Genomic DNA, 17,534 nt, shown 5'->3' with positions numbered 1-17,534 from the left:
AGCAGCTGTAATTGCTGGTTGCATTTTGCCTCCAATCATAAGAATTCATACTGACAACAAGGTTATAGTAAGTCATTTGTGAAATATTACTCAATATTACTCAATAGTATTTTTAAAAAAAATCATAATTATACTAAAATAGGCTGTGCATAGAATGAAGTGGATAAAAAAAAAAACTATAATGTATAATACACGTCACTTTGGTATGATGCACATCCAATAGTGTTTTTCTTTTCCATGCTTTTAGTGCCACCCTTTGGTGGCATGGGGTTGTGAACATCTTTAGAAATAGGCATAGCCTCCTCAAATTATTTTAACCTTATTTAAGCACACAATAAGACATGATCATAATAAAGCTGAAAGAAAGATCCATCACCTGTCACTTTACATCATCCATACTCATTCACATTCACACAATTCACATTCAACTAACACATTAGTCAAACAAAATCAATTTTGCCATAGATAGGCCAAAAACAGGAGAACAGGTGGAGGTGGACATTCTGCATGTGTTAATTTGAGCAATCAAACATAAGGATCTTTAAGCTACAGTTTACGATAAGCCTATCAGTTTTAAGTTGGACATGCAATTAACGTAGTCTAAACAATTCTAGTTTATTGTGTATTTTGTCATTAAAAGCATGTAATTTTGTTATACACTTATGCAGATATGTTTTTGTTTCTTTGATCATAAAGTTATCTCCACTGTTATGGAAAGCCAATTCATCCTGACATTATCTATCACATGACATCATCTATGAAGATGAATATGTCAGGATCTTGCCTTTACTTGTTACAACAAAATACGTTTTGATATTTGCTATAAATAGCAGCCGTTTGGCTGGAACTCCAAAAAATAGTTTACAACCTTGGGACTTCGTTCATAACACACTTTGAGCCTATTCCATTCTGAATCTATGTACTTTCTCGTGAAGTCTTGGCCTACGTTTCCCAACAACTTCGTGAAAGGTTGTCGCACATAGGTTGCTATTGATCACTTTGGATGTCTGTCAAAAATATATCCCACCTTTGAGGAAGTAGAAGGATCACGGAAGTCGACTTGGTGTAGGCGGAAGAGAAGGCCTGGGCCTGTGATGCAGAGTCGCTGAGAGCTGCGAAGGGGAAATTTTGGTCAAGGCAGGATCTGAGGAGATTTGGGTATACAGGGAACACCCTGAAGCGCAAATAGGAGACACACAGATTATCTATTACGAAAGGTAAGCAACATGTCTATTTATTGCCAAACGCATCTTGTTGTCAAATGATTTATCATGTCGCCTGTAGTTGTATAGCCAAGCTAGCGTCAAGTGGTGACTAGGAGGCTGCTTGGGGATCTGACTACCAAACCACTCGTCAAGCAACTTTCGGTAGGTGAACGGGCAGATTTGAAAATCAGAGGACACATTTCATCAGAATCTCAGAGTCGTTGTGAAGTGAAATAAATTGGATGGGAATCGGGAATGAAACTGTCCACAACTTATTGAATTGGCTTAAAATTCAACTTGAGTGTAGAGCGCAGATATAGCTAGCCAACGTTAATTTAGCTGATGGAAGCTGGCCTGCTAGCTAACGTTCGTAATAATTATTACAGTTTCGATTGTAAGGGGTTTTTCGTGTCCTTGCTTGATGTCAGTTTTTTCCTACCAAAGGAATCTGTAACCGCCATGGGTGTTGCCTATTTCGTTGTATCCAAAGCTGAATGAGTACGTTGTCACTGAATTACAGTTACAGCCAGAGGTAGGTAGGTGAAAGCGTTATGCTAGCAGCTACGTTAACGTTAGATCCAATATCAAGGGTGCGCTATAGTCAGCTGTTTTCGTGTTGAATAAATGAAGTTAAAACTGTCAGATCTCGACAGACCTTTTTAATATGGAAACACTTGGCTTTTTGGATTCTTATGTGTCAGATCTTTTTATAGGTTAGTGTAATTGTGGAAATGTACGTAAACGTACCTACCTAACTAGCTAGCTACCGACCTATCAATAGGGTTTGGCACATTAGCTGGCTAGCTGTTAATAACGAATATAGATGGCTTCACCACCACTTTCCTAGGAAATCTACATAGACAATTACCAATTTAGCAAGCGTCCCATATGCTACGATAGCTGTGTGTCTCATTTTGCAAGAATAATCGATATTTTCTCGTGTATTACTTTACATCTGATATGAACAACGTAACGTTAGCCAGCAAGTTAGACAGCCGTTTTTTATGGAAGCTTGCTAGTTGACTCAGGTGATGTCGATGTCAGCAGTCTTAAAACTTTACACTTGTGCTTGAGCTGTTAACTTGAACTTGGGTACTACGGCCTCGTTATCTAAACCCTCTGAAACCAACAATTTTCACACGCTTCATTGACATAAACAACATTAAAGTTTCTTACCACAATTCCTGACTTGCCCTATAAAACAGATTCAGACCCGGACTAGAATAAACCGTTTTTGTTGTCCGGAAAGGCCTTGATATATGGATGTATCATGTATTTATTTAACTAGATTAAGCGTTCTCGGTGAAAAGGACTTCTGTCGATGTGGGTGAGAAACTTCACACATCACGTCACTTTTCAGGCGAAACTATTCCACGTAGCTGAGTCATTGCCGGCTTTTCTCTGAAATCGCGGGTTTGCTATTGGTGTGGGAACAGTCTATATAACATGTTTGGGATAACTCAAAGTCTTTGTCTATTGTGTGTTCGCAGTGTTGAATTCATTGTGTGCTAGAGCTAGACGGTGTCATATTTCTAATTTGTTTGACGCAAACGTTACATTTTTACATCCCCCACAGATCGTGTGAGAATCATAGAAAAGTGTGCGTCTGTGCCGGTGTGTATTTAAAGGTTTAGCCTTAAGGTTAACCTTTGAGATGAGTTTTTATGAAAGTATATTATCAAACTCCAGCTGCGTCAGATCGCTGTGTTGGACCTTGGCCCATAAGAGTTATTGCTCTGCAAGATACAATTGTGAGCAATAAAAGGTCAGCAAGAGAGCGGTCCTGTGCTCAATACGTGATGACAGCCAGCATTATCTCTTCTTCTCCGACTCCCGTGTTTCTATCCTAGCCCCCCCTCCTCTATTTCCTCTGCCTCTTCCCCTCAGTAGTAAGCTCAGTGTCAGCAGGCCAGGCAGGGTCGTTTAGAGTCGAGTCAGAGCCGGAGTGAATGGAGAGCCTGTCAGAGGAGGAGCTTCGACTGAACTGGTGCAATGGTCAGTCGTGAATCACAAAGATGGCACTGGGAGCACAATGTGTGGGGAAAGGGTAGCTTGAAAAAGCACTGAGTGTGTCAAGTCTGATAAAGTGGTGTTATGTATTTAGCAGATACTTTTACCCTTAGCAACTTACAAAACGTATTTTAAAATATAGAAATGTAACAGTAACATAATGAATGGATAAAAAGCATAACACATTATGATGATGACAGTTATCACACTTGTGTAAATGGTAAGTAAATAGGTGACTAAACTTAAACATCTCATCCACTTTGTGTGTGTGCACGTGCCAGTTGATGCGCATGTCCTATAGAATAAAACATGGTTATGGTAAACATCATATTTGTCTCTCGCCATCACACACAAACAGATAGGCTCACACATACAGCACACACACCTATCTATAGTGGGCCACTGAGCTGGAAGCCGAAGTGGACATCTAGTGATCACATTGTTTCGCTTATTTTTCTTTAAATGCAGGGCCAGTCTGCATGTTCATGTGCTTAAGAGAGATAAACAGATATTCTCAGAAACAGGAAATATCAAAAATAATTTTGTATAGCAGTCAGTTAAACAGACAAAATCCTATAAGCCTCACAGACTCTTTAAAAGCATTATTCTGTGTCAGATCATGCAGACACTTCGCCTTCATTCTTTGAATAAGCACATTCTTTAAAACCCCGGACCACACCCTGTCTTAACGGTGTGTTCATGTGTGTGTATGCAAGTTGCCTGACAGTTGTGCCCACATTTATTATCTGAACATTTCTGATACTTCAAGATGCATTCCCTTATCAAGCCTGTGCCAAGCCTTGTGCTAACAGATACTATTTAAAGTCAGTCGCTCTCTTACACATGTGCACACTCACACACAAGGGACATATTTTATCCTTCCCCCCCCCCCCGGCTTAACATTTGCCAGCAATGGATTTTCTGCTACTGCATCTAGATCTGTAGTGCAAGTAGGTTTTTAGTGTTTTCCGTATGTCCCACTGGAAAGAGGTGTTCTCAGGGTGTTCCCTGGCCTGGTGTTGCTGGTTGGAATCAACTGTGTCTGAGCATCTTGGGTAAATTCAGAAGATATGTGGGCCCTTCATGTGAGCGCTGCTGTCAGCCATTTCAAAATGCGCACAAGTAAGAGGTTTTAAAAATCTTCTGCCTGGGTAATTGTGACATACGTGTTGGTTGGAAGACTGATTTGTCTGTCAATGCAAGAGTTCCCCAGTACTGGTTGGGTATAGTAATGGATGATCCTGAACACCAACCCTGTATAGAGGTGGAGGGGTGGGAGGGATTTGAGGTGTGTGTGTGTGTGTGTGTGTGTGTGTGTGTGTGTGTGTGTGTGTGTGTGTGTGTGTGTGTGTGTGTGTGTGTGTGTGTGTGTGTGTGTGTGTGTGTGTGTGTGTGTGTGTGTGTGTGTGTGTGTGTGTGTGTGTGTGTGTGTGTGTGTGTGTGTTTGTTTCCTGGAGAGTCTGGTCTGGCACTTGCTCCAAAAGAGGAAGGTGAGGTTGTGTTGGAAACTCATTGGAACCTGAGTGTTGTAACCAATCCTGAACAAAGAGCCACTGGATCGCTCAAATGCCGCATGAGTAATATTAATTTGAACATACTCACCCATATCCTCACACACTTTCCACTGTCCTCAGCGGAGAGGGAGCCAATCATCAAGCTGTTTGTCTGTCTGTGGTTGTCTCCACAAAGTGCCTCACTAACTAGCAGGGGAGATGAGCATCAATATTTCATTCTCTCTCTCTCTCTCTCTCTCTCTCTCTCTCTCTCTCTCTCTCTGTGTCTTTCTCTGTCTCTGCTGACCCATTTCCATTGGTATGCCATTAATTCTTCAGCAGAGCTGTGCTGTGGTGCATGCTGGGCCTGTGGAGGACTGATTGAATCCGTTGGCTTAGCGTTCTCGTCTTTAATGGGCCCAGCATTGCAGACCAGAGATTATCATTAGGGGAAAATCACTGACTGCTGTTTGTTGGGAGACTGTTGCTTAACCCAGGCCCAGAGCCCAAGCTCCTCTGCTCAGATCTCAACCTGGAGTTTTGGGCACTGCAGAGCCACACTGAGCTCAATCTCTAAAACACACACACACACACACGCACAAACACACACACCACCCCATCTCATTAGTGCAATGAAGAACCACTGACCTGACAGCGACAGGCTCAGGATCAGTCCAAAGCATATTTCACTTTTTCTTTTTTTTTCTGTATTTGGGTCTCAGTCCTTTTTCTCTGGTTCGTGGCCTCCTTTGAAATGTCCTACCACCAACTAAAAGCGGTGTACCCATTCACTGGCGTTGTACCTTCAGGCAAGGTACACACACACACTCGCCCACACTTGTTTATGCACACACGAGGCACACCTGCTGTTTTTGCCCTTGAATGCTTGGTGGACAAAAGTTGTTGTTTTCTCTTTTTCTTTGTTTCTTTGTTTCTTTACTTTTTATAAATGTTTAAAGCAACATAATGCAGACCCTTTCTTACCAACGAAAACATGCCTTTAAAACGGCCGCTTTAAGTTTGAATAATCGTTTAGATGGTTTATAGTCATGAGTTAGATAACACACCTGACGCTCCCACTCATTCCCCCCAGGCTGTTCACTAACAGTCGTCTTGTGCTCCAAGTCAGAAAGTGAAAGAACACACAAAGAACAGCTTTTAGAGTGGAGATCAGGAAACGGCACCAAAATCAGTTCACTTTTTCGTTATCAGTGCCAACCGTGGCATTATTGGTGTTTTGTAAGGCATTCCTGTTGACTCGTGGTTAGTTAGTAGCTCGTTTTAGACCAAAACTGACTGATCTAAATGGATTAGATGTGTGTGTGCTACAATAATTCTATAAATATTGACATTGCACTTGCCCATGGATGCTTGGTGTTATGCAGGCAAAGTATGTGGAAGTTTCTGCAAACTTCAAGTGTGTGTGTGTGTGTGTGTGTATTGTCCTGATCTCTTGTCACATGCAGTGGATTAGACCTGACCTAAAGGCCTGCTGCCAACACCAAGCGCGCTCCGCTCTCCCTCGCTCTCAGCCCCCCCCCCCCTTTCTTCTCGCCTGCCTTTGTGTGCCTCGTCACTGGCTGAGAGTTCTCCTCTCTTCACTCCATTCCTTCTTTCCGCACCCTGCTTTTTTCTCTTCCTCCGTCTTCCCTCCCTTTCTCCCCTCTGTTCCCTCATCTTCCCCTCCCCTCATTTCCTCTGAAGTCGTGAGGAAGTCCTGTTTCATTCCTGTAAAATCTGTGTGTGGATGCTATCTGTGCCGGCCTATGGACTGTGCTGAGGGTCATCAGGAAGTAAGCTCTCAGCCATAGCACCCCCCCCCCCCCCCAGCTGTGTTTGACTTTATCTTGGGTAAATATAATCAAATGATAAGCCCTCCTATTTCCCACCAAACCCAACGGCCCTCTTTCAGGCAGGGCAATGTAGGTTTCTGTGTCATCAGAACCCTGCTATCACAAGAGAGAGGGATATGGACCAGAATGCATGGGGCACCTGAGTTCCTAGCTATTACGCAGCTGTGAGGATGGTTCATGTCAAATAAGGCCAAGGATATTGAGGGTTATTTAGTTAATCATGTTTATGTTCATACAAGGTAACCAGTGCTGTGTCTTGAGAGGGTTGATTGGATGTTGGTGGCAGATGTGTGATTTGGAGACTGTGGAGCATGATGATGATGATCATCATGATATTGTACTTGTCTGTCTTCTCTCTCCCTTCTCGCATAATGTCGGTAGATTTGTTCACAACCTGTTAATTTCCTCATGTATGATCTTAACATCATCTTGTTTTTCCGTCCTGTCCAGATTGCCTTGCACTGCCCTTCCTCTCTCAAGACTCTGTTTGGCCAGCCAAGCTCAGCCCAACTCAGTAAAGCCCAGCCCAGCCTAGTCCAGTCCAGTCCAGGCGAGTGACCCTTCGTTGCCGCCCACTCTCGGCTCTCTAGACACAGGCTCTTCCAGATCCCTTGGACCCTCCCTTCCACCGGAGTTTGTCCAGCCTCCCCTCTCCTCCCCTGGGGTTAGCCCTTCTCTGCACACCATGGCGGGTCGTGGAGGACCAGCACGGACCAATGGGGCGGCCGCGGGCAACAAGATATGCCAGTTCAAACTGGTTCTACTAGGGGAGTCTGCTGTGGGCAAATCCAGCCTGGTGCTGCGCTTCGTCAAAGGACAGTTCCACGAGTACCAGGAGAGCACCATCGGAGGTATGTGAACAGTCTGTGTCTCTGTGTGTGTGTGTGTGTGTGTGTGTGTGTGTGTGTGTGTGTGTGTGTGTGTGTGTCTGGGTTTGTACACCTCCATAGTATGTTTTCATGCTAAATGAGGGTAAGTTCAGTTCACTTTCTCAGCAGCTACGTCAAAAGAGGAACTGTCATATTCTTTGAGGTTGGTCCAGGTTGATGACGTCACCTCTGGCCACATCAGCCACAGTTCCGATCTGTAGGCCTGAGCTGTCTATCACATGACTGCAACGTGAGCACACACACACTCTCACACTGACACTCACACTCACTCACACACACACACACACACTCACACATTCACACACTCTCACACTCTCACACTCTCACACTCACACACACACACACACTCACTCACACACACACATTCACACACACTCACACACGGAGGTTGGAGGACAGTGGTGTCAATAGTTTCGTCTGCGCAGAGGAAGGAAACTGGCCAACAATGGTGACTTCCTGGATCCAACCTACCAGCGTCAGACTCTGTCTTTAGGTGAAATGTGTGTTCTTGGTGTCTACCCAAGGCTTTCCTGAACAAAACATGGCTCCCACAGTCCCACTGCCATGGCATTAGTAAGTAAGTCGGGTGCGAGAAGAGAAATGAGAAGAGTGGCGTACAGAGGGTCAGGAGGTGTGTGTGTGTGTGTGTGTGTGTGTGTGTGTGTGTGTGTGTGTGTGTGTGTGTGTGTGTGTGTGTGTGTGTGTGTGTGTGTGTGTGTGTGTGTGTGTGTGAGAGAGAGAGAGAGAGTACAAAAGAGAGAATGAGTGGGCATGCAACCTGTGCCCCTCCAGACCAGTGACCCATAGGATGGGCAGATGCACCCAACAATGCCTATGGAAAGGGGGAGAGGGAGACGGTCAGGGGTACAATGAGGGGTGTAAGGGCTGGGCTCTGTGAGACAGGATGTCCGATGCTTACACCAGCAGGGCCAAAGGAAAGCATCAGCAGGTTTTTCTTTTTTCCCTCTCACCCTCCTTCTCTCCGTTGTGTTTTTTTAATATGCAGTCATCAGTGGGCTGGTCAAAGGCCACAAGGTTTTTATTGGTTAGCGAGCGAGGGGAAATATCATGTGACTCATGAGGGCTGAGCAAGCACAAAAGTGCTGTTTGGTGTGTTCCATGCTGCTTGTAGTGTGCCTTTAGCCCACCCAGTCTTCCTTTTGGCCTTGGGAGTCTGTGGTGCTAGTTTCCTGTAGAAATGGTCGCATGCTGTGTATGCCCACATTGTCTGTTTCGAATGCGCCAGTAATCTTCTTTTAATATCACCTTATGTGCTTCACTGTTGCCATGTCAACAAGAGAAAATGGTCAAGAGATGAGCAGCAACCTAAGCCGAGGTGTGTGTGTGTGTGTGTGTGTGTGTGTGTGTGTGTGTGTGTGTGTGTGTGTGTGTGTGTGTGCGCACACCCTGTATTTGTGTGGGTGCCTTCATTCCTTAGATTTCTGTGACGCTTGAAGTGGTTAAAAGTATAACTGTAGAGGGCTCTGTGCACATGGACAGCTATGCATGTAGAGTTGTTGTGCTGTGAAAAGTGCTGTGGCTGTCACAAGTGCTTTTCCTGTGTCTGTGGAGCAGAAGCAGCATGAGTTGCACCATTTTTAAGAATCACTGGTCACTGGTCAGTTGTTTTTCTTTCTTTGCATGTTATTGCTATAAATGTGTAATCTCTCTCTTTCCATTTCTCTTTTTCTCCCTCCATCTCTGTCTTCCTATCTATCAATCTCTTTGCCTGTCTGTCTCTCTTTCTCTCTCTTTCGTTCTCTTTCTCTCTCTTTCGTTCTCTTTCTCTCCATCTCTGTGTCTGTCTCTCTCTCTCTCTCTTTCTCTCTCTCTCTGCTTCTGTCCATCCTTCCACAGCTGCGTTTCTCACACAGACTGTTTGTTTGGATGACACGACGGTAAAGTTTGAGATCTGGGACACGGCAGGACAGGAGCGTTATCACAGTCTGGCCCCAATGTACTACAGAGGCGCGCAAGCGGCCATCGTAGTCTACGACATCACCAACACAGTAAGGAACGCACGCAAACAAACACACACCTTGAAATGCAGAGGAATGAAAGCCTTGTTTGCAACCTCTGTCAATGACCTAATGGAGCAGGATTTCTGCATGTGTGACACGTGTGAACACTCACGCTTAGGTGACCATCATGTGCTCTGAAAATAATCACTGACATGTACACACACTACCAAAAAAAAATCTACCCTCATGTGTTCAGATCTGCATTTCCTTCATGTCAAGTATTTGACCGTTTTAAATGTAGCTAAAGCACACACACATGTAGACTCTAAAGCACACACACATGTAGACTGTTTAATGTAGCTAAAGCACACACACATGTAGACTCTAAGGGCTGAAACGCACCAAACGCGTTTCTAAAAACGTGACGCTAGCAAAACCATTGTTTCCTATGGTACAGCGCGCCCTTTGTGTGCGCCTTTTATCCGCCGCGCGTCACGTCTTTCTAGCATTTTTTTAGGTGCGCTTAAAAGTTGAAATATTCTCAACTTTTCAGCGCAAGGCGCCCCGCTCATCAATGTCACACTCGGCCCAGGCAGGTTGCGCACGCAGCTCCGCTTCATAGGCGCCGGGCAAAACAGCCTGGTGCGCCTGCAGCTGTTTTGCCCGCCGCACTTTGCCAAGATGTTTTTGAAGCGTCTGCGGTTTTAAAAGCGCGTTTGGTGTGTTTCAGCCCTAAAGCACACACACGTGTAACCTCTAAAGCAAAATCACTCATGTAGACTCTAAAGCACACACACATGTAGACTCTAAAGCACACACACACACACACATGTAGACTAAAGCAAAATCACTCATGTAGACTCTAAAGCACACACACACATGTAGACTCTAATGCACACACACATGTAGACTCTAATGCACACACACATGTAGACTCTAATGCACACACACATGTAGACTCTAAAGCACACACACATGTAGACTCTAATGCACACACACATGTAGACTCTAATGCACACACACATGTAGACTCTAAAGCACACACACATGTAGACTCTTGTAGACTCATGTACAAACACATGTAGACTCTTAAATGTAGCTAAAGCACACATACATATCGACTCTAAAGCACACACACTTGTGTAGACTCTAAAGCACACACACACACATGTAGACTGTTTAGCCATAGACTTAAACAATAAACAACTCCGGTACACGTGCACATTCACTTGCATGAATGTGATTCTCTGGTCAGCAGACCGCAATAGTGACTGACTGTTAAAGTTTATGATTGTTTTTTAACGCAGATTGGCCTTTGCTCCTTCTGAGTCATTCGCTGCAGCTATGCTGTGCTGTGCTGTGCTCTCAGCACATGAAGGTCATGAGTGCTTTCTCCTGTGTTCAAGGCTGCCTCTCCAAGGAGTGAACAGCAACATTTATATTTATATGTTTAGCGGACTCTTACAGTGCAAGTAAAGCATGTAATTTAGCATTATGTTCCCTATGGTTTTAGCCCATGACCCTGGTGCTGCTAATACATTGCTTTACGTGGTGAGCTAGAGGATCAAGCACACGTGACTTTAACTTTGTCAAACCATTTGTTTCTACACTGTGCTACCTACATCTGAGGAATGAATGTAATTAGCCCAGATGTTGGTGTCAGCAGCCGCCATCTTTAGACAACATGGATCAATGGCTCATAGCAAAAAGAGTCAGATCAAACCTGCTGTAGTTACAGGATTAACATAATTCTGTTTTACAAAATGTAAAACACAAGCGTGCATATTGATTATCAGTAATTTCCATTTTCCACTGTCGAGTTCAGCGATGTACGTCTTGCGTTACCATTTCAGCTTTGACATTAGTGTGTAAATCTGTTTGCCGTTGTCTGTGTGAGGTCATGTTGAGTGTCTGGTTGTTCATGCTCCCAGGACACATTCACTCGTGCGAAGAACTGGGTGAAGGAGCTGCAGAGACAGGCCAGCCCCAACATAGTCATTGCGCTGGCAGGGAACAAGGCTGACCTCGCCAACAAGAGAGCCGTAGATTTCCAGGTATAGTTATGCTTTTCTTTTTCTGGCCTTGCTTTCTAAACCTTATCTCTCTTCCCTTTTTTGGCAAACGTTGACATTCAGCCCTTCCTGACTGACTCTTCTTTGTCTGTCTCTTTCTCTCTGTCTCTCTTTCTTTCTTTCTTTCTTTTTCTCTCTCTCTCTCTCTCTCACGCTTCCAATGCTTTTTTTTGACCCCAGGAAGCACAAGCCTATGCAGACGACAATAGCCTGCTCTTCATGGAAACTTCTGCCAAAACTGCGATGAACGTCAATGAGATTTTCATGGCCATAGGTAAGGCAAACAAAAAAAAAACACTTGACATTCTCTGAGCCTGCTTGCATATAATAAAACTGATTCATTCTCAAGCCATGAAGGAAGCCTGCTACAGAGTGTTAGAGCACTGCTTGAATCAGCTGTCGTCTGCTGCTAAGGCACTCTGTGCCATTTAGGTTAAAGGCTAGATGAATGTTCTGTAAAATGTTGACAGGGGTCTTTGTACCAGAAGGCAAATAAAATCTATGTTGACAGGGCTGCAGCCTTCTCAAATGGGGTGCTGCACAGTATGCCAGTCACAGGTGAGCAGCAGGCTAATAGTGTTTCAGTCCAGTAACACTACACGGAGCGCTATAGGTCGAGAGAGGAGTGTGCCATGCTAATAGTGTTTCAGTCCAGTAACATTGCACAGAGCGCTATAGGTCGGGAGAGGAGTGTGCCATGCTAACTAATTGTGTGAAGAGGGTCTGGCCTCACTCCATTTGGAGATTGTTTCCAGTTGTTCCATGTTAATGGGTGTAGACTTGGGGCTATTTTTGAAACCATTGGACCAGCCTTTAACCAATGGGCAGTGACCGCTATATGATTACTTCCTACTTCGCCACCAACGGTACAAGCTGATATAATAGGCTTTTCCCAAACCCTGTTGGTAGTAAGGCAACAATGTCTTTGCCCTCTGATAATTTGACACATTCCTCTTGCTCCAGCTTCAGTAGCGTTGCTATTATTGTTTGTATCGCTTTGTCTAGCTCTAGCACTGCCGCCATTGTTGTAACAACATTTCAAACAAACGCTTCATTTCAACTTTATCGCACTAAATCCACCACAATTAATTTTGTGGAAAGCAGGTCCAGATTATAATCTCAACGAAAACTGAGCTGGGAGCAATAGGTGGGTGGAGCCAGGCTGGTTCTATGCTACTCCTGGACCTCATTAAAGCCGTGTTCTTGTTTTAGCTCAATTAAGTATGTGCTGCTAAGCAAGTATGTAGAGCAGGGAATGATGAAAAATGCATAGCACAGAGGATGCTCCAAAAGCATTGAGAGCCACTGACTTTGACACTAGAGAGGTTTGTTTCTGTTAGTGGGCTGTTTTCTGTGCATAATTCTGAGGCGACCTTGTTTCTCTCCCCCCCCCCCTCCAGCAAAGAAACTGCCGAAGAATGAGCCACAGGGCGGAGCTGGAGCCGGAGGACGCGCAAGGGGCGGAGTCGACCTTCAGGAGGCGGCCCCTCAGAGCAGAAGTAGCCAGTGCTGCGGCGGCGGGAACTAACTAATCGACCAATCACAGGCCAGCGATAACAAAATGACCGAGAGTATCAAGAGACACACCAACAGACAGTATCAGTGGATATACACACACATACACCCATCAGTGTGAATCATCAGTTTGAAATGACTGTCAACCGAGTCCACACACACACACAAAAAAAAACCAACCATTTTGTAGACTATAGATGTAAGCCCAACCCCACATATCTGTACACACTTCATGACCACTCCAAAACCTCCTTATATGCAGTGGGATATTGTCAGACCAGTAAACTAACTGCCTGAGTTTATGAATTGATCTTTTGATATTGAAAGTGACAGTGACAGTGTCTGCATAGTCTGTGACTGACTGTCCAAGAAACCAATGCATAAACCAGCCCAGCCGACTGTCTGTACAGAGCACACACAGTTCCAGAATCCCATCCCATCACACACACACTTGTTAGATTTAAACTGTCAACGTTGCAAAAACCAACACAAACAGAAAACACAATTCCCGCTCCATTGTGGAACTGTGAATAATTGGAACCAGTCGCACTTAAGGGCCTAGTGCCCTTCTCAGTGTTTGTCTCTGTCCTTTAAAGAGAAAAGAAAATCACAAAAAAAAACACAGCTGAAAGGAATAACAGACGCCCTCCCTTCCTCCCTCCCTCGCTCCCTTGCTTTCTCTCTCTCCATCTCTCTCAATCTCTTGCCTTCTGTCATTCGTTCTCCCTCCATTTTGCCACAGTATTTCAATGATGTTTTAAACTACCCTCAGATCTTCCCAGCCACCCCTCATTTCTCCTGGGTGGGTGCATGTAGCCAAAATGATTGCTCTTTCCTTTTCCTCTTTTTTTTTTTCTCCCTTTATGTTCCCATGCGGGATGAGAAGAACGGAGAGTGTTTGTGTTTTGTAAATGATTATTCACGGGAGAGGGACAGAAGATGGTGGGGGTTGTTTTTTTTTCCTTTCAGGTCTTGTAGATTCTGTATTATGTCATTGTCTTTATTAATGTTGTTATTATGATTATCTTTGTCGTCATACTACTACTACTACATTTAGCACAAACAAATGGAATATGATTTCATAGGCTAGACCCTCTTTATATTTGTATGTGTTCTGTTTTCCCCCCAATCAATTTCCCAGATATCCAACTATATGCATAGTGCATTAACACTTGTTATTACACAAACGACATCTAGCATTAATGAGCTGTCTTTTGTTTGTTTTTTAATCATTCAGATATGAAATTACAGATGTGAAATTGAATTAACAGCATACGTAGTCAGACCAGATTTCTTTTCTCTTTGACCAAAATCACGATCATGTGTATTGAGAAAAAAAAATATGATGTATTTGTACAATGTATTTTTGAACAGCACTTTACACCTGAAGGGCCCAGCCACAAAGTATTGAGGCCTCCATCATTGAGTTTCACACCACACCTTCATAAGACCCACATAAACATTAAAACCGTGATAACTGATCATCGACATGAGGTGCCATGACATTCTGAATGTCAGGAATATAAGACACTTTTGACAGTTTGGTTTGAAGTAGTCACCATTGTTCATGTTCTACCAATGAACATGTACTATATTGCTTGACAATACATAGGATAGCTTTTGTGTCGAGACGCCCTTCAAGTAAAGTGCTACTGTATTTTCTTTCTCCTCTTCATACATGTAACCAATCAGTAGTAATTGTCAATACAGAACCTTCCCAATATAAAATACTGTCATCCTCAACTTTTTTTCCTATGGAGAAAAGATTCCTCTACTTCCGAGGTCTGTGGTATTGAGTGCTCTTGGTCTATCAGGCCCACCATGGTTTTTGTTTTTCTGTTTGTCTCTTTTTTTACTTTTCTTATTGGGAGGGATTCTTCTGAATGGTGTTGTCGGTGTCTCTTGTGGCATCTCTGACTAGCACAATGATCTTTGATCTTTTGTTTTTGTTTGTTTGTTTTCGTTTTGGGTTTTTTTTTGAGAAGGGGTATGGGAGAATGGCAGAAAAGGGGTGTGGGGGGGATGTGATAAAAACCGCTTATTGTAATTTTACCAATAAACATGGGGAAAGGTAAGTTACTGTGGCTCTGTCTGTTAACTAACATATGGCCATGTGTCTTTTCTTATATGAGTATTGTCTTGGATGACCAGTCATGTTCATTGCCTGTCAAATGAATCGGGTCAAGAAGATGCATATAAGACTAAAATGGAGGGCATATGTGTATGAAGACAAGTAGACTAGATGGCTTAATTGTTGAAGCTGGTATGTCTTTGATGGCCTGTGTATTGCATGTGAAAATCAAGTTCAGGAGAAGCCCACATCAGTTGGTTTGACATCAGACATTATAGGCACAGCTGCCGATCCAGAGCTGTGTGGAGCTTTAGGTTCACACAATGAATCCTGTGTCTCCGATTAAAAAGCCCTCATCAGCATTTAAGGAACAGCACTAAGCCGGAAGCTTGCACAGACAGGGCCAGCGGAGAGAACCATGTCAGGGTTGTCTGGAATTCCACACATTCTTTCTAGGGGCAATTCACATGGTTTCCTTCTCATTAGGTCAGCGTTCCCAATTCTCTTCATCTGAATTTCTTGATGCATCCAGGTAATCTAACGGGCCTCACAGAATAGTTGTTTTTACATGGGTTACGTACAGTCAAAACAACCTTGTGATTTTCATTAGGCCCGAGCACACTGTCACTTAAACTCTCCATTATAGCATTAAGGAGTTTGATGGGCTCTGGCCAACACATGGTACTTTTACTAAATGTGTACTTGTATGCTACATATCCTTTGGAACTATATACGTTTCAAGTTGTTGTTTTTTCTTCATTTTTAAGAGTAAGATAAAATATTGTGATAAAAAACGACCTCTGTTTATCTCAGAGAGCTAAACCACTTGCTTGCTCAGAAGCTATCAAGCTGCCAAGCGTCTTGATTTGGTTGAAGACAGACCCCTACAGGCCAAAGCAAACATCCCTATTGCCAAAGTCAGACAATAATTAAAACTACCCCAATTCATACATGCCATTCTTTGCTGCACTGGTGATTACATACAGTGCCCTCCACAATTATTGGCACCCTTAGTGAATGTGACCAAAACAGGCTATGAAAAAATATGTCTTTGCTGTTTATCCTCTTGGTCTTTCACTCAAAATATTCACAAAAATCTTACCTTTTCATTGAAGTAAAATGATTGAAAGAAAAAAAAATGTTGACATTAAATAAATATTATTCTCTAAAACAGGTGTGCCACAATTATTGGCACCCCTTAATTTAATGTTTTGAGCACCCTCCCTTTGCCAAGATAACAGCTCTGAGTCTTCTCCTATAATGCGTGATGAAGTTGGTGAACACATGGCACGGGTCTGAGACCATTCCTACATACACTATCTCTCCAGATCCTTCAGATTCTTAAGTCAACGCTTGTATACCCGGCTTCAGCTCTTCCCACAGATTTTCTATGGGGTTTAGGTCGGGGTATGTGGGTATGAGGTGCTTTTCTGTATGGCTGTCTACGCCAAACCCACCTTTGATGTTTGTTGCCAAAAAGCTTTATTTTGGTCTCATCTGACCATATAACTCGGTCCCATTGAAAGTCTGACTTACATTTGGCAAACTGTAGGCACTTTAGTTTGTTGTTGATTGACAGCAGAGGCTTTTTTCTGGCAACCCTCAAAAACAACTTGTGGTGATGGAGGTGGCGTCTGATGGTAGTTCTGGAGACTTTCTGACCCCAGGACTCAATTTACCTCTGCAATTCTCAAGCTGTGATCCTTGGATATTCTTTTGCCAGTCGAACCATCCTCCTCACGGTGCGTGGGGTCAATTTACAGATAGGTCCTCTTCCAGGCTGATTCCTTACATCTCCTGTCGCTTTGAACTTCTTAACTATTGCCCTGATTGTGGAAATGGGTATTTTCAACTGTTAAGATATTTTCTTATATCCTTTTCCGGATTTCTGCAGCTCAACAACTTTTTGTCGCACTTCGACACTGTGTTCTTTTGTCTTTCCCATCTTGATGAATGACTAAGGGTATTTGGCCTGTGTCACCTCATATTTATACCCGAGTGAAACAGGAAGTCATGGTTGACCACTAAAGAGTTCCTAATCAAACAGGTGAACTTAAAAATGTAAAACATGACTGGTAATATACTTCAGTTAGATTTTAATTATAAGATTTTCTAGGGGTGCCGATAATTGTGGCACCTATGTTTTGGAGAAAAATATTTTATTTAATGTCAAAAAAAAAATATTCTTTCAATAATTTTACTTCAATGAAAAGGTAAGATTTTTGTGAATATTTTGAGTGAAAGACCGAGAGGATAAACAGCAAAGACATATTTTTTCATAGCCTGTTTTGGTCACATTCACTAAGGGTGCCAATAATTGTGGAGGGCACTGTAGGCCTATGGTACCATACAATAATGTAGTTGCTTGCTCTGACTCAAGGAGAACAACAAACTCTTTTGTGAGTATAGCTGAATAGGCCCTTATAGTAGACATTCTTCTGTAGCTATAAAGGAGTTTTTTAAT

At 43.3% G+C, this 17,534-nt stretch overlaps 1 protein-coding gene across 1 annotated transcript; it reads left to right on the top strand.

The window, feature by feature from the left end:
* Positions 1–1,039: 1,039 nt before the first annotated feature.
* Positions 1,040–15,074, top strand: rab5c (RAB5C, member RAS oncogene family). Its single transcript, XM_012816869.3, has 6 exons — positions 1,040–1,217; positions 7,012–7,412; positions 9,309–9,460; positions 11,344–11,466; positions 11,665–11,758; positions 12,885–15,074. The coding sequence occupies exons 2-6, from the start codon at positions 7,247–7,249 to the stop codon at positions 13,010–13,012; spliced, it is 663 nt and encodes a 220-aa protein (XP_012672323.1). The 5' UTR covers positions 1,040–1,217; positions 7,012–7,246; the 3' UTR covers positions 13,013–15,074.
* Positions 15,075–17,534: the final 2,460 nt, after the last annotated feature.

The sequence above is a fragment of the Clupea harengus genome, chromosome 1 (genome assembly GCF_900700415.2).
Source record: "Clupea harengus chromosome 1, Ch_v2.0.2, whole genome shotgun sequence".
Taxonomy (NCBI): domain Eukaryota; kingdom Metazoa; phylum Chordata; class Actinopteri; order Clupeiformes; family Clupeidae; genus Clupea; species Clupea harengus.
The sequence above is the reverse complement of the archived record's forward strand: the minus strand, read 5'-3'. Positions and strand labels throughout refer to the sequence as shown.

Bases quoted from the DNA above. Each gene is read 5' to 3' on its own strand.
- rab5c (XM_012816869.3), top strand. From the start codon at position 7,247: ATGGCGGGTCGTGGAGGACCAGCACGGACCAATGGGGCGGCCGCGGGC. The intron at 11,467-11,664 runs GTATAGTTATGC...TTTTGACCCCAG, and splicing joins AGAGAGCCGTAGATTTCCAG to GAAGCACAAGCCTATGCAGA. The intron at 11,759-12,884 runs GTAAGGCAAACA...CCCCCCCTCCAG, and splicing joins TGAGATTTTCATGGCCATAG to CAAAGAAACTGCCGAAGAAT.